At 32.7% G+C, this 24,368-nt stretch overlaps 1 protein-coding gene across 1 annotated transcript; it reads right to left on the bottom strand.

The window, feature by feature from the left end:
* Nucleotides 1-10,347: 10,347 nt before the first annotated feature.
* Nucleotides 10,348-13,539, bottom strand: LOC128127768 (receptor-like protein EIX2). Its single transcript, XM_052766452.1, has one exon. It carries the CDS (start codon nucleotides 13,537-13,539, stop codon nucleotides 10,348-10,350), a length of 3,192 nt encoding a protein of 1,063 aa, XP_052622412.1.
* Between the last annotated feature and the right edge of the window lie 10,829 nt (nucleotides 13,540-24,368).

Raw genomic sequence — 24,368 nt, 5'->3', positions numbered from 1 at the left:
TTTCTATACTTGTCACACTTCATCACTATCTTATGTTGGGAAATTTAGGGTTTATGGTGAGATCTGGATACCAACTTGGATCGTGATATCACTTTCCGAACTAATATTTCTAACCTATGCCTGGATTACAAGAAATTCAACCTAGGATAATCCAAGTGGACACTTACGATTCTAGGCACAGAAATCGTAAGCCAATATGCTAGAGGATTATGTGAAAGTATGATGAAAACGAGAGCTTAAGATCGTCCCATTTTTCTGAAAAGAAGAGTTGTTTATATAATAAACGATATTAGGGTTTCATTAGGGTTGGTCCGCTATGGATTCCTTTGGAAGCAAGTCAGGGTAATCCAGATTTTAATGGGGATTTAGGGTTACCAAAACTAACGAGTTTCGTTAGTTTTACCATAATCACCCTCAAGAATCGAAATATCCCACTAGCGGGACCCCAGCCAGGGGCTTTGCCCCTTGGACCCTGCTAGGGGCGCTGCCCCCGGACCCCTGACTAGTCGTCGAACTGACTACTAATTTGATCTTATACATGCGTGCACTCCGTACCAACACGTACACATATTAGAAAACAAATTAAGAATCCCCTTACCTCACATGCTAATTCCGGTTACATAAAATGACATGGTGACACTAAAATCACCAACAATCCTCCCCCATTTTAGTGTAACCCTTGAATAGACATAACTTTATCAAACAATCCAAACTAGTACATAATGAAAATATCGAAATGATTGAATTTCCAATTAGTATCATACATTTGCAAATACTCGAGAATCAGGGTGTTCTAATAATTGAACCCATCAACCCATTTGAATACCAGAAAGTAAAATACATACTAGTTTACAGAATTTCTAGCAAATTACAACTTGGCACTGTTATAAAGCCGTGTATCCCAATTCTCTCATGATCGTATCAAGGTCAAGTCCACAACCTCTTAAAATGCGGCTACACTTCACAATCACATAGGTAACTCCTTTCCATGTATCTGCACATACATTTATCAAATGAATTATTAAGAAGTTAAACTTCAACCCGGCTAACATGCAGAACCGAACACATACCTGGGATGAATACTTCATGTGTTCCAATCTATAAGTATGAGCTTTCCACATTGAATTCAACTCCTAACATTATATTACGAGGGAATTGGGTGTCTCATCATTACAGAATTAAATGGACTTTAATCCTATCCCGATTACAGACTTGTGCACTAAGTCTCTTGTCAGACCTTTAGTCAAGTGATCTGCCAAATTTTGTTGCGATTTCACAAACTCAACCGAAATAACACCATTCATGATTAGTTCTCTAATCATACTATGTCTAACACTTAGGTGTCTACACTTCCCATTATAAACATGGCTATATGCCTTAGCCAAAGCGGCTGCACTATCATAAAGAATAGAAATAGGTGTTATCGGTTTAGACCACAAAGGAATCTTATAGACTAAATTCCTTAGCCACTCTATTTCTTTACCAGTAGCTGCTAACGTAACAAACTCATATTCCATTGTCGAGTTTGTAATGCAAGATTGCTTCTTGGAAGCCCAAGAAATGGCACCTCCCCCAAGCAAGAATACCCAACCAGAATTGAGGAATGGTCCTCCATGTTGGTTATCCAACTTGCATCTGAATGACCTTCTAAAACTGAAGGACTACCCAAGTAACTCAAACCATAATTCATGGTTCCTTTGAGATACTTAAACACTCTATTCACTGCTTGCCAATGTTGAGCACTAGGATTACTAGTGTACCTGCTCAACTTACCCACAACAAAAGCAATATCAGGTCTGGTACTTACATAAAGCAACCAATAGCCTTAGAGTATTCCAATTGTGAAATGGGAGCGCCATTATTTGGCATTAATTTCACACTTTGGTCCATAGGAGTACTCACAGGAGAACAATCGGTAAAATTAAACCGCTTGGAAATTTTCTCAATATAATGACTTTGAGTCATCACGAAACCTTTGTTCTTCCTTTTAATTCTTATTCCAAGAATTACATTAGCCTCTCCCAAATCTTTCATGGAAAACTTAGATGATAACAATTTCTTTGTTTCATCTACTTGATTTTGGTCGGTACCAAAAATCAACATGTCATCTACATATAAGCAAAGGATCACCCCAGCTTTAGTAGCATCATCAAATCTACTATAAACACATTTGTCACATTGGTTTGTCTTGAAACCAGAGGACAAAATAACTTCATCAAATTTCTGATGCCATTGTTTAGGCGCTTGTTTCAGCCCATATAAGGATTTTACAAGTTTACAAACCATATGCTCTTTACCGTACATCATAAAACCTTCAGGTTGTTTCATGTAAACTTCCTCGTCAAGATCACCATTTAAAAAGGATGTTTTCACATCCATTTGGTGAATAACCAGATTATGGATACTTTCCAAAGCAATCAACAATCTAATAGTAGCAATACGTGCAATCGGAGCATACGTATCAAAATAGTCAATACCGGGTTTTTGTCTAAAAACTTGAATGACTAACCGGGCTTTGAACTTGTCAATAGTCCCATTAACATTCATTTTCTTTTTGAAATTCCATTTGCAACGAAGTGTTTTAAAACCTGGAGGCAAATCATACAACACCCAAGTGTTTTTCTCAAGAATTTATGACATTTCATCATCAATTGCTTCCTTCCAAAAGGCACTATCACGAGACTCCATGGCCTCTTGATAAGTCTTAGGATCATCTTCAATACTATAGGAATAAGAGTATTCAAGATTAATTTCATCCCTTGAACCTTCCACCAAATACAGTTGGAAATCAAATCCGAAATTTTTCGCAATATGGCCTCTTTTGCTTCTACGAAGCTCTTGTGGTTCTTGCACATTACCACCATCTTGACTTTCTGAATTTTGCTCTTTATGAGCACCAAAAGTCAGATCCTTAGGTCTTTGAATCGATGAAAACCGCATCTCATCAAAAATTGCATCTCGTGATTCAATAACAGTGTTAACCGAAACCGAATCATTAGGTTCTATTACATAAAACCTATATGCCTTAGAATGTTCAGCATATCCAATGAATATACAATCAATTCCACATTCTCCCAAATTCTTCTTTTTGGGCTTGGTGAGTTTTACAACTGCCCGACATCCCTAAACCCGAAAATAACTTAGATTCGGCTTTTTCTTGAACCAAAGTTCATATGGGACTGTTTTGTTCCTTTTATTTGGAACCCTATTTAATAAATAGCAGGCCGTTAACATGGCCTCTCCCCATAATCCTCCACTCAATCTCGAGTAAGACAACATTGAGTATATCATTTCCTTTAAAACTCGATTTTTACGTTCAGTAATACCATTCTGTTGGGCCGTGTAAGGTGTCGTGGTCTCATGAATGATACTCGCTGATTGGAAGTATATGGGATCCATATATTCACCTCCCCTATCAGTCCTGAGAGGCTGAGACATTTAACCGGAATGTCCAACTACAATTCCACCTCGGTTTTGTATATTTTGAATTTATCTAAGTCTTCATACTTGGAATGTAACAAATACACATAGCAAAACTGAGTGTAATCATCAATAAAAGTGACTACATACTTTTTATTTCCCAAAGAAGGAGTGGAGTGAAAATCACACAGGTCACTATGTATAAGTTCCAAAATAGCTGGATTTCTAGTGACACTAGGAAAGGGATGTATTGTCACTTTTGTAAGCATGCATGTTTTACATTTATTAGATGCCATATCAAAGGCTAGAATTAATCCATCTTTTGACATCTCATGCATCCTTCTAAAGTTGACATAACCTAATCTTACATGCCAAAACATAGATTTATCAACATTAGAAACAAAAGATAAAAAAATGCAAAATTTTGAATAGGTAATGATTTGTCAACAAGATTTAAACGAAACATTATATTATTTAAATATCAAAAGCCAATAAACATTCCACCCTTAGACAAAACAAACTTATCCGACTCAATAACTTGTTTAAAATCAACAGAATTCAAACAGCTAGAACTAACAAGATTCTTGTGAATCTTGGGAACAAACAAAACATCAAATAACTTAATTGTATTTCCAGACGTAAATTCAAGACACACGACACCTAAACCACAAATAGGAATAAAAGAATCGTCTCCCATTTTCAGCACCAACCCATCTTCAAGCGGAGTTAATGACTCAAACATCCGTTTATCCTTACATACATGGTTCTTTGCTCCGGAGTCGATCCACCAAGCAACATCATCATCCTGCACATAGAATGATTCAGGGATAAATGAAACATAATAAACATAATTTTGATTAGAATTATCAAAGTTAGTCAAAAACTGACCTCCTTTAACTTGGGCCGAAGACCCGTTCACTTTCCCATTGACTCCACTGTTTCTAGCACCATTGTTGCCCAAATTCACACGACAGTCATGCTTGCAATGCCCAACCTGATTGCACCTCCAACAAACCAGATCCTTTCTCTTTTTGTTGGAGTTTCTTGGGACATGTTCCTGCTTACGTATGCCATGTCCTTTGTGGTTCTGGTTCCTTGGTTTGTTTTCAGCCATATGAACCGAGGGCTGTCCAGGCTCAACTTTTCCTTTGGGTTTTTCAGATTTGTCACTTTCCTTCGCACGAAGAGATTCTTCAATACGAATGTGACTAGCAAGTTGAACCAAAGATAGTTCCTCCTTTTGATGTTTCAAGTTGTGTTTGAAGTCTTTCCAGGATGGATGCAATTTGTCAATGATGGTTGACACAACAATGGACTCATCCATATTCATATGGTGCAGTTTAAACTGATAGTATATGCCAAGGAGTTCATTGAATTGTTCAGTAACAGACCTTGAGTCATCCATCTTATAATTGTTAAAGTCACTGACCAGAAACTTCTTGCTAGAAGCATCCTCGATGATATACTTCAACTCAAGGGTGTCCCACAACTCCTTGGCACACAAGGATTCACTATGGATATCAAATAAAGCATCAGACATACCGTTAAGGATGTGACCTTTGCAGATGTAGTCATCGTTGTCCCACTTCTGTCTCCTTCTTATATCTTCAATAGTCTCAACAACACCTTCCTCTCGCTCGGCCGGTCTTGGAGTAGTCAGCATGAAGTGCATCTTCTTCTTCCAGCTCCTGAAGTCGACACCTTCGAACTTCTCCAGCTTTGCAAACTTAGTGGTCATCTCGCAGATTGAGTCACCCATCTCCAAGAATAGTAAATATCAGTTTGAATGTTGGGAAATTTAGGGTTTATGGTGGAGATCTGGATACCAACTTGGATCGTAATATCACTTTCCGAACTAATATTTCTACCATATGCCTGAGTTACAAAAATTCATCCTAGGATAATCATAGTGGACACTTACGATTCTAGGCACAGAAATCGTAAGCCAATATGCCAGAGGATTTTTGAAAATATGATGAAAACGAGAGCTTAAGATCGTCCCATTTTTCTGAAAAGAAGAGTCGTTTATATAATAAACGATATTAGGGTTTCATTAGGGTTGGGCTGCTATGGATTCCTTTGGAAGGAAGTTAGGGTAATCCGGATGTTAATGAGGATTTAGGGTTACCAAAACTAACGAGTTTCGTTAGTTTTACCATAATCACCCTCAAGAATCAAAATATCACACTAGCGGGAAACCAACCAAGGGCTATGCCCCTTGGACCCCGCTAGGGGCGCTGCCCCTAGACCCCGCCAAAGGGGTGTTGCCCTTTTGGAAACCCCGGACCCAGGGGCGCTGCCTCTAGACCCCCGACTAGTCGTCGGACCGGCTACTAAGTTGATCTTATACATGCGTGCACTCCGTACCAACCCGTACACATATTAGAAAACAAATTAAGAAGCCCCTTAGCTCACATGATAATTCAAGTTACATAAAATGACATGGTGACACTAAAATCACCAACATCTTACTCCTCTACATATTGTTCTTTACACGAGAACCACAATGATTCTTTGTATCCTGGCTGCCACTGCAGGTAGCAATGCTGACACCAAATGTTCCGACGATGTAAGAACTTTATTTTGCTGTTCTGATGACCAGATATGTCATCTGCACTGTCAATAACCGTTCTCACACACTCTGAGACCAAAGCGTATGGGACACGATGCATAATGTCTTATATAAAGATATGATACTTTACCAATCTTTTGCCATAATATTTTATGTGTCATGTTCTCACAATTCGAACTATGAAGAGGGATGCCGTAATCATAATCGAATTTTAAGAACACACAATGTATCCTTTGATTGAAAGTGTTAAAATTTCTCAATCTAAGCTTTAGATTTTGAAATGAAGTATAATATTCTCTCCCTTAATTATAGCAAAACAACTTTTCCATGGGACTCTAAAACATGGAACGAAAAACATTTCTATAAAATTTGATGATCAGAATCCCTAATAGAAAATCTCAATTTGTTTATACCTAAAATAGAAATAGAGTGATTATGTTCGATGAGAAACTAAACGAACAAAACACACAATCGAAGGAAGGCATCGAGAAATTGAGAAAAATGTTAGAAATAACTGAAATTGAAAAGGAAAGAGATGTGTATGAACACATGCGTCTCCTCTGTACGCGTTTCCTAAGTACTTCTCCATTGATCTTCACTGTATGCACTAGAGTTTTGGTAATGGGGAGGCAGAGTTTTGATAATGGGGAGGCAGGGGATGAAATTGAGCAATGTGTATGTGTGTGTGCGCGCGCCTTTCTCTTGCCTTTATCTTCTCATATGGGAAGACTTTTTAATTGTTATCAGTTTATCACTAAACCAACCGACATATGATTGATATGTAGATGAAAGTTTGACAGATGGGAAGAAATTAGAATGACGAAGCTACATGTCAACACTTTCTAGCCAAATAAAAAAGGCAAATAACAAACTAACCGGTTATAATGGGTTTGTTACATAAATTAGCCGGTAAAACACAAGTTGGTTCCCTTTATATGCAAAATAAATAAATAAATAAATAATAAGATGACAAACTTTTTAAAATAAAACTGATAAAATTGGTTGGGCTAAAGTGACAATGAAACAAACAAGTTAGGAGCACGTTGAAACTTATCCAAAGTGTAATCTAATACTTACAATCTCTTGAAATGATACACGAAATTGTAAATTTAAATACCGATATTATGATTTCGATATATCTAAGTCGGAAATGAGATACACGAACTTGTGGATTTGTTAATAGGAAAAGGGAAAATGTCATGTTATCCTAACGAACTTGTCAAGTTTGTTTTTAAAAGGTCACCCAATTAATCTTTTTTGTATATTAACGGAACGACATATAAATTGACCGGTTGAAATGCTCCCTTGACCTGTAATAAAAAGTTTCCATGACAAATCAGTAAAAAAACGGTGAGGTGGCTGCCTAGTCACAGTCATAGGTGATGTGGCAATTGACTCCGGTCCACAGTCAACCCTTGTTCCCCAGGATTGGACGCCCCCTTATATAAATAAAGCGATGTACTAATGAGTTTATCACGCCCACTTTGTTACCCTTATCGGTCTCTTCGTTTGTTCTTCCTTTCGTTTCCCACTTTGTGAGTCCATCGAACCACCACTTCAAGATCAGCAAGCATTAAAGAACACAACCCATAAACGTTTATTAGAATAATTGCTACAATGCACGTGATGAAACTTAATTGTAAAAAAACATATATGAATGGAACAAGAATGGTTTGACTTTGACTGTAGATAGCAACTAAATTACAACATAACCTATATATGGTATGTATCTAATACTGACTAACAAAGTATGCAAGTACAACCAGGGACACCCTAAAACAACCTTGAAACAGATGTGAGATGAAATATAAGTCATAAGATGAAAGATACATAACCTAAAACAATTTCATTAAAACAGAGGGAGTATATAATATTTCTCTTTAAGACTAAACACACTAAGTTGAATCAAATGAAGGCATCACCTGAGTTAGCATTCACACACAGATCGACAAGCTGCAAAACAAAGAATCAAGCCAATCAATGCATGATTTTGGGTCAATTATAAAATTAACGACCATAGCTAAACATGGTGTAGAATATCACCAATCAATGCATGATTTTGGGTCGATTCTTGATTATTTTATCAATAATTGCAAATTATTGAGCATATTAAGGTTTACACATGATATATATATATATATATATATATATATATATATATATATATATATATATATTAACATCAACCTAAAAATCCATTACCCATATACACCAGTATGCCGGTTTATGTATAATCTGAGTAAAAGATCGAAAGAACATAAAAACTCACAAGGACCTTAAAGTAGATGTAATCATGGGCGTTGAAGCACCTTCATAAATATGAATATAGTACCAATTATTGATTGAAAAATGGAAAATTTCAAACTTCATGGTTGGATTCACAAAACAACCACCATGCTTTTCTTACAAGAATTAGTATACAATACTTACCTAGTTCTTCATGATGTTGGGTCATAAGGGCCTTGTAATGACCAATTGCTTCTTGTAAAACATCACCCATTTGCTAATTTGTTAGTAATTCCAGTGAAGTTGTTTTTGTTGAACCTCAAAACTACCAAATATGTAAGTTTTTTCCCGATACATTTGGGAATATTTCCACCGAGTTTATTGTCACCCAAATCTATGACTTCCAAAACTTGTAGATTCCCTAATTCCCGAGGAAGTTTACCGATAAAGCTATTGTTGTTCATAATTTAAGCAATATAATAATGAATTACGAGCAATTGAACATGGAATGCTACTAGAGAGCTGATTTGAGCTTAATCTCATGCAGATTCCAAACACAATTGATAATTTTCACCTGATACAATAGACAAATTTAATAATTTATTGTTCCATTAAAAATATAAACAAAAGTGCCAACAAATTTAAGTAAAAGAATGCTCAAAGGCATTTTAATATATATGAACTTACAATATTTTTAGATAAAGGGTAAGATGGTAACTTTACTTGGAACATAACCAAAATTGCTATAAAACATCAAAATAACCAGCAAAATTGCAACAAACTTTTTTTTTTTTTTTTTGGAACAAAAACGCTTTTTTGAGGATAACCAGTCAAATCTATTCATAAGAAGTCTAATTAATTTCACGGTAGCCCTCACCTATGAATTTGAAGTCGATAAAGTAGCCTCCAAAGTTCACCTATTTGTTCTATTATTATTTTTTCACTGTATTAAACCTTAAACATTGGGCTCCTTTAACTGAATGCAACATTCATTTTATTTATTTGTTTGTGTTTATTATTTAATCAGGCTGTGGTATATATTAGACAATGTGTTTTCAAATTATATGGTTCAGGCAAAATATTTTATCCACTTGAAGCAATTCAAAGTACACAACAAAACTCACCAGTAATTAACATGGTTTAATGGAGGAGAGGAGCAATCATGAAGAGCCATGCGATGATGCACTCAAAATGATCTAAATTAAGAAACAAAATGTATAAAGTAAACAACAAGGGTAAGCATGATACAATATATGAAAAACTTAAAACACATAATTAGAAAGGGGGATGGGTCAAGAAAAATCCAAAATGAAAAAAACTGACAAAATATCATAAACTTAGAAATAATATAGTATCAGAAGTGACTTTATGACCCTCTTTACATCTATTGTCAATGATGATATGCCTTGTGGAGGATTACATAACATAGATGATGATGAGAAAAACATAGTTATCCTATCCTATCCTATCCAAAACCAACAGTTTTCTGTAACAAATACCAACAATACAACTTCATGTCAATCAGAGTGATTGTCTGAATAGACTGAACACCATACAAACAAACACAAAAATATGAGATTAACCCTAATCTAATCTCATAACTTGCAGACTCATGAGAATACAATCAAACAATCAACCAAGATCACTACCATTGCAGATTCATACTAGACCATAGTCTTATCTAAATACCAAATCCAACAAAAAAAAAACTCCACCTTTCACCCAAACATCCTCTTTCTATACATGAAAAACTAGAAATTTTACAAATGAAGAAAATAAATAATGAGTCAATTACATGGTTCTTACTTACTTGGACCAATGCAGATGAAAACCGAGGGATGCAACAGCATGTTGGGAGTGAGAGCAGCAGCAGAAGGTCGAGAATTAAAAAGAAAAAAAAATCTACAACTCAAATACATAGTAATCTAAATCTACAACTTGATCATGTATAAATACCAAATCCAAAGGAAATTTTGTAAATTAGCACCTCTAAACAACACTGATATCACAAAGGCCATACAAATACAAAATCCAAATAGTAATACATTAGAATAAGCATATCTCAAAAGCAAAACTATCACTGATAACATGCATTCAAGAACTACTTGCATTCCACATGATCTATGCAGCTATTCTCTTCCTCTCTTGAACTTGGCAACTCTTACCACAACTGCAACGTATATCTTATCCATGGTTTCCTCAGCAAACATGAAAAGTTTGTGTCTCCACTGCTTCTTGAACATCAGAACTCCAATAACACCCCAAAACCCTGTTCCAAAACCACTCATTATATCCACATAAAACAACCATACCTCCATCTTCTCATCAGCTGCTTTGTGTTTCTTCTTGCTTGTTGTTGTTGTTGAATCTTGATGATTTGAGCAAGTGTTTTGCAATGGAGGTCCACATAGATGTTTGTTCCCAGCATATATTGATGGATCATCAATAAGCGTCTGCAGTTGATTTCCTGTTGGAATTTGTCCCGACAAGTTGTTGTGTGACAAATTCAAATGGCTCAAAAAAGTCAAAGCTGCCATGCTTGGAGGGATGCTCCCGCTCAACTTGTTTTTTGAGAAATCAAGAGTTTCCAACTTCTTCATCTTTCCAATGCTCTCTGGAATACCCCCACTCAGATGATTATTAGACAGATTCAGACCCACCAACATAGAAAGTGTAGTTAGCTCGACCGGTATTTCTCCCTCAAGTTTATTGCTTGAAAGGTCCATGTTATAAACCATTCTCCAAGTTGTTGTATATTCAAGATCAACACCTTTCATGACCTGAATCACATTCTTATCATCATCGATATCTAAATAATACTCATATATCAAGTGACTCACAACCATGCCATTTAAGTTTCCTACACACGGAGGGATGGTTCCGGTTAAGTTGTTGTATGCAAGATCCAAAATTTGAAGATTTGAATTTTTGCAAAGAGATGGAGGAATTCTACCAGTGAAGTGGTTTTTGTGTAAACTCAAAACTACCAAAGATGTAAGTTTTTTCCCTATCCAATTGGGTATATTTCCATATAATTTATTGTCACCCAAATCTAAGACTTCCAAACCTTGTAGATTCCCTAATTCTGGAGGAACTTCACCAGTAAAGTTATTTTTGTTCAAATTTAACCAAAATAATGATGACATAAGAGCAATTGAGCTAGGAATGGCACCAGAGAGCTGATTTGAGCTTATACTCATGACAGCCAAACCCTGCAGATTCCCCATACAGTTGGGAATTTTCCCACTTAACATGTTTCTTGAAAGATCAAGCACTTCCAAATCTGTTCTTCTGCATAATGACCTTGGAATTGACCCACTGAAAAGGTTATATTCCAGAAGTAATAGAACAAAAAACCCATATACATCATCATTTTTCGCATTAGGAAGGTTTTTCAAAGATCCGCTGAGTTTGTTGTGAGAGAGATCTAAGAAATTGATGATGGGCATCTTCCGCAGCCATGTGGGCAGCGGCCCCGAAAGTGTAGCATTGGACAACTCTAACCTCTTAAGTTTCCTCTGATGTCGAAGCCACTGCGGAAATCCATTCCCGATATTGCAAGAGCTGAGATAAAGATATCTCAACTGGAATGGAGGTATCCCCCCACGTGAAACATTGAATGTCAGCTTAGTGTTAGAAGAAGCATCCAAGAGCTTCAACACTGAAAGATTAGCAAAATGGGCTTCGGTAACCGCTCCTTCTAAAGAATTGTTATAGATAGAGAGAGTACGGAGTTTGGCAAGTTGCCCAATCGAAACTGGAATAGTCCCGTCTAATAAATTAGATCCTAGATCCAAATCTGTTAAAGATGCTAATTTTCCAAGGGATTCTGGAATTGAACCATTCAATTGGTTAGAAGAAAGGGCAAGTTGGGTAAGATTCCCAAGGAATTCTGGAATGGGACCAGTCAACTGGTTTTCAGATAGATCAAGTACTTGTAAAAATCTTAATCCTGTTACAGATTCAGGGATTGAACCAGTCAGTTTGTTGTATGATAGATCAAGGTGTCTTAAATTCGCCAGTCCTCCAAGTGTTTCTGGAATTCTACCTTTTAAACTCCCACTTAATTTCAGCAACTCCAAAGAATATTGGGAGCATTCTGATGCGTTTGTTGGTGGGTCAGTCATTTCCATACGGAACACATTATTTGTCACACGCAATTGTTTCAGGTGGCACTGTCTCCAGATACCAACATGCTCAATTTGCTTAAACTTGTTACCAGAAAGATGAAGGACTAGAAGTTTAGGCAGAATAGGAAGAGATGAATTCAACATGGTATCTGAAAGGTCAAGGACTTCTAGGGAGCTCATGTTTGTCAATACAGATGGAAATATGCTTCCAAGTGGATTATGGCTAAGATCGAGGTGCTGGATGTTAGAAAGTGTACTGTAATTAAGATGTGGAGAAGATAGATGCGTCTTATCCAGCCCGCAACCTGACAAATGAAGCTCTGACAAAGAAGGGATCATGCTTAGTAGCTTTGGAAAGTTCCATGCCAAACTAAGATTAAATCCAGAAAGACTGAGGAATGTTAGGGATGTCATGTTTTGAAGAAGGCCAGGGAGTGGACCTTTGAAAGAATTGTAGCCAAGATCGAGGTGTTTTATATTAGGAAGTATTCTACTGGAATTAAGAAAAGGACCAAGAGAAACATTGGAAAGTCTACAATGTGACAAACTTAACTCTTTTAAGGAGGGAATCATGTGAAGCATCATGTCCCAGTTTTGTGCTCCACTAAGATCCACTGCACTCAAGTAGAGAAGCTCGAGTGACGAAAGGCTAAAAGCCCACGCCATATCATCTGCCTTCAGAAAGTTTTCATAATAGTTTGAACTGAGATCAAGAACCTTTAAATTAGAAAGATTTCCAATGTGAGGAGGAATGATACCTTCAAAACCAGCATAAGAGAGATTCAGGTAACTCAGGTGTTTCAAGGATCCAATAAACTCAGGGATCCGACTTCTTTGGAAATAATTCTGACTCAAGTCGAGGTATTTGAGATGCCTCAACTCTGCTAAAGAAGAGCTCACCTTTTTACCGACTAAGAGGCAATAGTCATCTCCTTTGAGATGAAGGCGTTGAACATTTCCAGTGACACCATCACACTGGATTCGTTCCCACATGCAACACTCATTTCCAACCCATGATGACAACATTCCAAAAGGATCTTCAACACTCTGTTTGAACTTGAGGAGAGCAACTCGCTCTTGCTCAGAGCAAATGACACTAACATTTCCAACCCCCAAACAAGAATATGTGGCTGCAAACAAAAACACACATACGAAAATGAGATGGAAACCCAAACCCCTCCAATTCCCCATTATCAACCCTAACTTAATTTTAGTTTAGAAGAAAATTGAAGCAAGCAGATGAGTTGTGATGATGAAGTGATGGGTTCTTATGATGAAGTAACTAGTACATTTATAAAGCCATAAATTAATGAAGAATAACTTGTTGCAATATTGGAAGACTTGGAAGTCAATTAAAAATTTGTAACCACAAAGTTATATGCTTATGCAAGTTTTCTTTGGGCGTGTTTAGTAAAAGTAGATGTTAGCTGGAAGCGGGTAGCGGCTAGCGGTTAACTGGTAGTGGGTAACTGGAAGCGTGTAGCAGGTAGCTGGTAGCGGGAAGATGTAGCTTTTATTTGTTATATGAATGTTTGGCAAAAGTAGCTGGAAGCTTTTGAAATATATAAAATTACATAAAAGGACAATTGATTAAAAATAAATAAATATATAAATATATTTTTGAGGGTAATTATGGAAATTGATTTCAAAAGCTCAGGAGCGGTTTGTTAAACGCTACATGAAGTAGCTTTTAGAATCGGAGCGTTTTGTTAAAACTAAAAGCTAAACGCTCGTACTGCCAAACGAAGCTTTTTGTTTAAACTAGAGTGTTTTATCAAAAGCCAAAAGCTAGAAGCTCCCAAACGTTTCCAAAAGCTCCGTGCCGAACACGCCCTTTATCTCGATCACAAAAAGTGGTTTACAGGACAAGACTATTCCACACAGCACATGCAATTCTATTTCACCACAATCTTTTAACAAATTAGAATTGAATAAAATGCAGTATTTGACAAATATGCATTTCCATTTCAATAAATCATAGATACATTATAAATATTTTTAAGTGATAGTTATAATTATAAGCTGGGAATTTAAAACCGTGGCTAAATATGAAACTGTTAGATGGGTTGAACATGTCAAATGAGTGGAAATCTAATGCTAACAAGCTTCTAAATCACATTATTTAGAAATCATGTTATTATTTTGATATTATTATTAAGTCTAAATAAAAAAAAACAGTGTTTAAGATTACTAATCAATATGTTCACACTTTATGATACATAAGAAAGTTCATTTAGTTTTATTATTATTTTTTGAAAATACTGGTATCAGACCTTGGCCTCCTAAATTACATGCAATATTCAGTTTGTTTATACGTCTTATTTTATTATATGAAAATAATAATTTTAATTCATCACAACAATATTATAAGTTGCAAACTAAGCAGTATATCATTCATTACTACAGTATTCAAGCGTTCTAGAAAATGTGATGAAACAAGTTTATCCACATGCTTTTGGTCTTTGTCTATATTTACTTTTCCCCCAAAATAGGCATGGAAATCAATGTTTAATTTGTATCCACCAAAATTTATTTTTTGCTCATGAGCTAATATTTTCCAATCTCTTGAATCACATTATTTATAAAAACTATATTATTATGTTTACAGATTAAAATACACAAACTTGTGAATTGAAAAACAATATTATTGTTTTAATATATTTAAGTAGAAATGATACATTTACTTGGGAATTTGTTCACAAGAAAATGATACATAAGACTTTGAAGTCAACATGGAAGTCAATGGACAATTTGTATCCACAAACTTGTATTCTTTTGGTCCAGGTTCACTTTTAATTTTCTGTTAATCAAAATAAGTGGTTTTGGTTCAAGTTTATTCCCCATAGCACACGTAATTACTTGGTCACAAGTCTTTAACAATTTATGAATTGAAACCTATATATTGACAAACAAGCATTTATGTGTTTGAGAAATCAAAGATAGTTTATAATTTTTTTTAAATCATTGTTCTATATTATAAAGTTGATTCTTAGTTTTAACGATTTAAAAAACTAGATACAACAGAATGAGTTGTTTTTAGTATTATTTGATGTAACAAGGTTAATGTGTCAAGTAAAGGAAACCTATTTTAATTTTTGGTTTTTTAGCATGTTTTTAAGTCAATGCCGTTATATAGTATTCTTCCAATAATTCAAGTTTCTAGTGACGTTTTAAGATACAAATCTTTACCAAACTGTGAATGCATCACAAAAACTCCAACAATTTCACAATCTTTACTAGGGTTTAGATGTTACCTTCACAATTTGGTTTCAAAACTGAAATTGGAGAGTTATGCGGTCGTTTCTGATCATCCCGGCCACCAATGACCTCTGCCGGCCGCCGCCGCAACCACTGCCATCTGCAGCCACCCACGGCGGCGCTGCTGGCTCCATCGATCCCAACAGCTATTTGCTGTTGCCTTGCGTTTTTTTTCCTGCTTGTCTATCTCTTTTCTCGAAATAACCCTTTTATTTTTTTTTTTTATTAAAGGCAAAACTAAATTATAACCCGCGCATTAAACGTGGGAAACGCATAAATAAAATATAAATGTATATAGATATTGCAGAATAATTATAAAAAAATTAGGATTATTGATATTATTGAAATGTGTATAAAATACACTGAAGTTGGTAATATATATATAATCGTTGAAGGACCTCTTTATAGACAATATTTTTTGTTTTATTAGTTGAACGACCTTCATCGCCACAAAGTACCTTCAAACCTTTTTTACCTGTGACACCGGAAACAGCAACATATAGTTAACAATGCACAAAACGGGTCTACGCAAGTATAATCCAACGTTTGACAATGTACTTTCAAAATACATTGTTATTTTATGGTTATATTGCGAAATAGAATTTTTTTATTTTAAAAATAGCAACTTATTTATGTTTATTTGAAATGAACCACATAACCCCCTCCTCCCCACCCACCCACCCCCCCCCCCCACCACACACACACACACATACAATATTAAATATAAAAAAAAACTCTAACAAAGAAATATAAAAACATTTATGCTTCCTCAATTTAGATATTGCCCATAACTCATTAAAAATGTCAAAATACATAATTGGCACAGAACTTACTTGTTATTATGAGACGAATTAAACAAATTAAACAAATGATGATTTTTTACTTTTATTTTATGACAATGATAAAATAATTGAAAAATGAATGCTTACTTCAAGACATTTGCGGACGTTTGAGTAAAGTCTATGGTCTTAACTACTGAGTATTCATATCTTTCACATATATCTATTAAATGGTTATTCAAAATGAATTAAAAGTTCATTGCTATTTCTTGCCAATTTAGAAGTATGTTTCGACCACTTTTGCATCAGATAAAAAACATATAGGTTCTTTTAGTATTACTACAATCCTACTTTCATATAAAATTACTTTTTCAAAACAGACCAAACTAGGTGTTTTTAAGCATTATTATCATCCTATATTATACATTCTTGATAGTTTTTAAAAGTTAGTTGCAATTTCTCATTTCTTGATACTAATCGGGTTTAAATTTTGAAGCCAAAAACTATAAATAATGGAATTAAATTATGAACAATATTAATTAGGGTTAATGATGACATAGATCGTCAAAAGGTGTCTTGAAGGAGATGCTTGCTTTAGTTTGTAGAGATTTGTGTGAAGCCAAAACAGAGGTGTGATAATTGGAGATGCAAGGAAGAGGCAATACGCAAATTCTAAGAATCCATGAGAAAAAGGAACAACCTTATGGTGCTACATTTTGTTATGAACACACAAAACATCAACTAAAGCACAACCATTGACATGAAGAAGAAGAAGAGGATTAGGGAATTCTGGTTTAAGAGAAAAATAGAGGAGAAAGATGGAGGCGGTTATTCATGTTTTTGGCCAGATTTATGGAGAAACCGATGTCTCATATATAAATAGAATGATATGCTTTAATTGATAACATAATTGTTGAATTTAAAGATTCTACAATTAAATGTAATTATGCTTGAATTGTGAAATATATTTTCGAAAGTATGAATAGATTCTATAATTAAATATGAGTAGATTCTATAATTAAGGATTCCATAATTTAATGTAATTGTGTATGAAATGTAATTGGTAAATTTAAAGATTCTATAATTAGATGTTTGAGTTCTATTTTAAGAAGATGATGTCATCAATTTGATCTAATGGTGAAAATCCTATGATTGAAATACAATCAATGGTCTTGATTGCTTCATTGGTGAATTAAAGGTTCTCTTTTAATAATATTTAGAAATTAATGGTTTCCTAATAAAAATGGATTTTATATTAATGGTTTGCTAATATAAACAGATTTATATTAATGGTTGATATTTAATGTCTTAATTGAAATGGTTTTCAGTAATATGTTTTTAAAGTTGACTATTTTAAAACCTTTATAACCGAAAATTCAAGATTTAAAATAGGGGAAATTTATTAAAATTAAATACATTCTATTTCAATGGATTTAAGTTAATTTTGTTTGACAATTGGAAAGCTTTTATTAGAATTAAATACATTACATTTAGGGAAGATAATGTCACCAATTTGATCTAAGGGTGGAAAACATAAGTTTGAAATGCAATCAATGACCTAGATTGTTTCAGATGATATCATAAGATTTTTGTTTTAATATATATTAAAGATAACATAATTATTGATATGCTTATTTAATGAGTTTTTTTTTAAAGAAAAAACTAATCAGGTTTAAATTTTGAAGCCAAAAACTATAAATAATGGAATTAAATTATGAACAATATTAATTAGGGTTAATGATGACATAGATCATCAAAAGATGTCTTGAAGGAGATGCTTGCTTTAGTTTGTAGAGATTTGTGTGAAGCCAAAACAGAGGTGTGATAATTGGAGATGCAAGGAAGAGGCAATACGCAAATTCTAAGAATCCATGAGAAAAAGGAACCACCTTATGGTGCTACATTTTGTTATGAACACACAAAACATCAACTAAAGCACAACCATTGACATGAAGAAGAAGAAGAGGATTAGGGAATTCTGGTTTAAGAGAAAAATAGAGGAGAAAGATGGAGGCGGTTATTCATGTTTTTGGCCAGATTTATGGAGAAACCGATGTCTCATATATAAATAGAATGATATGCTTTAATTGATAACATAATTGTTGAATTTAAAGATTCTACAATTAAATGTAATTATGCTTGAATTGTGAAATATATTTTCGAAAGTATGAATAGATTCTATAATTAAATATGAGTAGACTCTATAATTAAGGATTCCATAATTTAATGTAATTGTGTTTGAAATGTAATTGGTAAATTTAAAGATTCTATAATTAGATGTTTGAATTCTATTTTGAGAAGATGATGTCATCAATTTGATCTAATGGTGAAAATCCTATGATTGAAATACAATCAAGGGCCTTGATTGCTTCATTGGTAAATTAAAAGGTTCTCTTTTAATAATATTTAGAAATTAATGGTTTCCTAATAAAAATGGATTTTATATTAATGGTTTGCTAATATAAACAGATTTATATTAATGGTTGATATTTAATGTCTTAATTGAAATGGTTTTCAGTAATATGTTTTTAAAGTTGACTATTTTAAAACCTTTATAACCGAAAATTCAAGATTTAAAATAGGGGAAATTTATTAAAATTAAATACATTCTATTTCAATGGATTTAAGTTAATTTTGTTTGACAATTGGAAAGCTTTTATTAGAATTAAATACATTACATTTAGGGAAGATGATGTCACCAATTTGATCTAAGGGTGGAAAACATAAGTTTGAAATGCAATCAATGACCTAGATTGTTTCAGATGATATCATAAGATTTTTGTTTTAATATATATTAAAGATAACATAATTATTGATATGCTTATTTAATGAGTTTTTTTTTTAAAGAAAAAACTAATCAGGTTTAAATTTTGAAGCCAAAAACTATAAATAATGGAATTAAATTATGAACAATATTAATTAGGGTTAATGATGACATAGATCGTCAAAAGATGTCTTGAAGGAGATGCTTGCTTTAGTTTGTAGAGATTTGTGTGAAGCCAAAACAGAGGTGTGATAATTGGAGATGCAAGGAAGAGGCAATACGCAAATTCTAAGAATCCATGAGAAAAAGGAACCACCTTATGGTGCTACATTTTGTTATGAACACACAAAACATCAACTAAAGCACAACCATTGACATGAAGAAGAGGAAGAGGATTAGGGAATTCTGGTTTAAGAGAAAAATAGAGGAGAAAGATGGAGGCGGTTATTCATGTTTTTGGCCAGATTTATGGAGAAACCGATGTCTCATATATAAATAGAATGATATGCTTTAATTGATAACATAATTGTTGAATTTAAAGATTCTACAATTAAATGTAATTATGCTTGAATTGTGAAATATATTTTCGAAAGTATGAATAGATTCTATAATTAAATATGAGTAGATTCTATAATTAAGGATTCGATAATTTAATGTAATTGTGTTTGAAATGTAATTGGTAAATTTAAAGATTCTATAATTAGATGTTTGAGTTCTATTTTGAGAAGATGATGTCATCAATTTGATCTAATGGTGAAAATCATATTATTGAAATACAATCAATGGTCTTGATTGCTTCATTGGTGAATTAAAGGTTCTCTTTTAATAATATTTAGAAATTAATGGTTTCCTAACAAAAATGGATTTTATATTAATGGTTTGCTAATATAAACAGATTTATATTAATGGTTGATATTTAATGTCTTAATTGAAATGGTTTTCAGTAATATGTTTTTAAAGTTGACTATTTTAAAACCTTTATAACCGAAAATTCAAGATTTAAAATAGGGGAAATTTATTAAAATTAAATACATTCTATTTCAATGGATTTAAGTTAATTTTGTTTGACAATTGGAAAGCTTTTATTAGAATTAAATACATTACATTTAGGGAAGATGATGTCACCAATTTGATCTAAGGGTGGAAAACATAAGTTTGAAATGCAATCAATGACCTAGATTGTTTCAGATGATATCATAAGATTTTTGTTTTAATATATATATTAAAGATAACATAATTATTGATATGCTTATTTAATGAGTTTTTTTTTAAAGAAAAAACTAATCAGGTTTAAATTTTGAAGCCAAAAACTATAAATAATGGAATTAAATTATGAACAATATTAATTAGGGTTAATGATGACATAGATCGTCAAAAGATGTCTTGAAGGAGATGCTTGCTTTAGTTTGTAGAGATTTGTGTGAAGCCAAAACAGAGGTGTGATAATTGGAGATGCAAGGAAGAGGCAATACGCAAATTCTAAGAATCCATGAGAAAAAGGAACCACCTTATGGTGCTACATTTTGTTATGAACACACAAAACATCAACTAAAGCACAACCATTGACATGAAGAAGAAGAAGAGGATTAGGGAATTCTGGTTTAAGAGAAAAATAGAGGAGAAAGATGGAGGCGGTTATTCATGTTTTTGGCCAGATTTATGGAGAAACCGATGTCTCATATATAAATAGAATGATATGCTTTAATTGATAACATAATTGTTGAATTTAAAGATTCTACAATTAAATGTAATTATGCTTGAATTGTGAAATATATTTTCGAAAGTATGAATAGATTCTATAATTAAATATGAGTAGACTCTATAATTAAGGATTCCATAATTTAATGTAATTGTGTTTGAAATGTAATTGGTAAATTTAAAGATTCTATAATTAGATGTTTGAATTCTATTTTGAGAAGATGATGTCATCAATTTGATCTAATGGTGAAAATCCTATGATTGAAATACAATCAAGGGCCTTGATTGCTTCATTGGTAAATTAAAAGGTTCTCTTTTAATAATATTTAGAAATTAATGGTTTCCTAATAAAAATGGATTTTATATTAATGGTTTGCTAATATAAACAGATTTATATTAATGGTTGATATTTAATGTCTTAATTGAAATGGTTTTCAGTAATATGTTTTTAAAGTTGACTATTTTAAAACCTTTATAACCGAAAATTCAAGATTTAAAATAGGGGAAATTTATTAAAATTAAATACATTCTATTTCAATGGATTTAAGTTAATTTTGTTTGACAATTGGAAAGCTTTTATTAGAATTAAATACATTACATTTAGGGAAGATGATGTCACCAATTTGATCTAAGGGTGGAAAACATAAGTTTGAAATGCAATCAATGACCTAGATTGTTTCAGATGATATCATAAGATTTTTGTTTTAATATATATTAAAGATAACATAATTATTGATATGCTTATTTAATGAGTTTTTTTTTTAAAGAAAAAACTAATCAGGTTTAAATTTTGAAGCCAAAAACTATAAATAATGGAATTAAATTATGAACAATATTAATTAGGGTTAATGATGACATAGATCGTCAAAAGATGTCTTGAAGGAGATGCTTGCTTTAGTTTGTAGAGATTTGTGTGAAGCCAAAACAGAGGTGTGATAATTGGAGATGCAAGGAAGAGGCAATACGCAAATTCTAAGAATCCATGAGAAAAAGGAACCACCTTATGGTGCTACATTTTGTTATGAACACACAAAACATCAACTAAAGCACAACCATTGACATGAAGAAGAAGAAGAGGATTAGGGAATTCTGGTTTAAGAGAAAAATAGAGGAGAAAGATGGAGGCGGTTATTCATGTTTTTGGCCAGATTTATGGAGAAACCGATGTCTCATATATAAATAGAATGATATGCTTTAATTGATAACATAATTGTTGAATTTAAAGATTCTACAATTAAATGTAATTATGCTTGAATTGTGAAATATATTTTCGAAAGTATGAATAGATTCTATAATTAAATATGAGTAGACTCTATAATTAAGGATTCCATAATTTAATGTAATTGTGTTTGAAATGTAATTGGTAAATTTAAAGATTCTATAATTAGATGTTTGAATTCTATTTTGAGAAGATGATGTCATCAATTTGATCTAATGGTGAAAATCCTATGATTGAAATACAATCAAGGGCCTTGATTGCTTCATTGGTAAATTAAAAGGTTCTCTTTTAATAATATTTAGAAATTAATGGTTTCCTAATAAAAATGGATTTTATATTAATGGTTTGCTAATATAAACAGATTTATATTAATGGTTGATATTTAATGTCTTAATTGAAATGGTTTTCAGTAATATGTTTTTAAAGTTGACTATTTTAAAACCTTTATAACCGAAAATTCAAGATTTAAAATAGGGGAAATTTATTAAAATTAAATACATTCTATTTCAATGGATTTAAGTTAATTTTGTTTGACAATTGGAAAGCTTTTATTAGAATTAAATACATTACATTTAGGGAAGATGATGTCACCAATTTGATCTAAGGGTGGAAAACATAAGTTTGAAATGCAATCAATGACCTAGATTGTTTCAGATGATATCATAAGATTTTTGTTTTAATATATATTAAAGATAACATAATTATTGATATGCTTATTTAATGAGTTTTTTTTTTAAAGAAAAAACTAATCAGGTTTAAATTTTGAAGCCAAAAACTATAAATAATGGAATTAAATTATGAACAATATTAATTAGGGTTAATGATGACATAGATCGTCAAAAGATGTCTTGAAGGAGATGCTTGCTTTAGTTTGTAGAGATTTGTGTGAAGCCAAAACAGAGGTGTGATAATTGGAGATGCAAGGAAGAGGCAATACGCAAATTCTAAGAATCCATGAGAAAAAGGAACCACCTTATGGTGCTACATTTTGTTATGAACACACAAAACATCAACTAAAGCACAACCATTGACATGAAGAAGAAGAAGAGGATTAGGGAATTCTGGTTTAAGAGAAAAATAGAGGAGAAAGATGGAGGCGGTTATTCATGTTTTTGGCCAGATTTATGGAGAAACCGATGTCTCATATATAAATAGAATGATATGCTTTAATTGATAACATAATTGTTGAATTTAAAGATTCTACAATTAAATGTAATTATGCTTGAATTGTGAAATATATTTTCGAAAGTATGAATAGATTCTATAATTAAATATGAGTAGACTCTATAATTAAGGATTCCATAATTTAATGTAATTGTGTTTGAAATGTAATTGGTAAATTTAAAGATTCTATAATTAGATGTTTGAATTCTATTTTGAGAAGATGATGTCATCAATTTGATCTAATGGTGAAAATCCTATGATTGAAATACAATCAAGGGCCTTGATTGCTTCATTGGTAAATTAAAAGGTTCTCTTTTAATAATATTTAGAAATTAATGGTTTCCTAATAAAAATGGATTTTATATTAATGGTTTGCTAATATAAACAGATTTATATTAATGGTTGATATTTAATGTCTTAATTGAAATGGTTTTCAGTAATATGTTTTTAAAGTTGACTATTTTAAAACCTTTATAACCGAAAATTCAAGATTTAAAATAGGGGAAATTTATTAAAATTAAATACATTCTATTTCAATGGATTTAAGTTAATTTTGTTTGACAATTGGAAAGCTTTTATTAGAATTAAATACATTACATTTAGGGAAGATGATGTCACCAATTTGATCTAAGGGTGGAAAACATAAGTTTGAAATGCAATCAATGACCTAGATTGTTTCAGATGATATCATAAGATTTTTGTTTTAATATATATTAAAGATAACATAATTATTGATATGCTTATTTAATGAGTTTTTTTTTTAAAGAAAAAACTAATCAGGTTTAAATTTTGAAGCCAAAAACTATAAATAATGGAATTAAATTATGAACAATATTAATTAGGGTTAATGATGACATAGATCGTCAAAAGATGTCTTGAAGGAGATGCTTGCTTTAGTTTGTAGAGATTTGTGTGAAGCCAAAACAGAGGTGTGATAATTGGAGATGCAAGGAAGAGGCAATACGCAAATTCTAAGAATCCATGAGAAAAAGGAACCACCTTATGGTGCTACATTTTGTTATGAACACACAAAACATCAACTAAAGCACAACCATTGACATGAAGAAGAGGAAGAGGATTAGGGAATTCTGGTTTAAGAGAAAAATAGAGGAGAAAGATGGAGGCGGTTATTCATGTT

Source organism: Lactuca sativa, chromosome 8 (assembly GCF_002870075.4).
Source record: "Lactuca sativa cultivar Salinas chromosome 8, Lsat_Salinas_v11, whole genome shotgun sequence".
NCBI classification, from domain to species: Eukaryota; Viridiplantae; Streptophyta; class Magnoliopsida; order Asterales; family Asteraceae; genus Lactuca; species Lactuca sativa.
Note: the sequence above shows the minus strand (reverse complement) of the source record. Positions and strands in the feature narration are given on the sequence as shown.

Bases quoted from the DNA above. Each gene is read 5' to 3' on its own strand.
- LOC128127768 (XM_052766452.1), bottom strand. From the start codon at position 13,539: ATGGGGAATTGGAGGGGTTTGGGTTTCCATCTCATTTTCGTATGTGTG.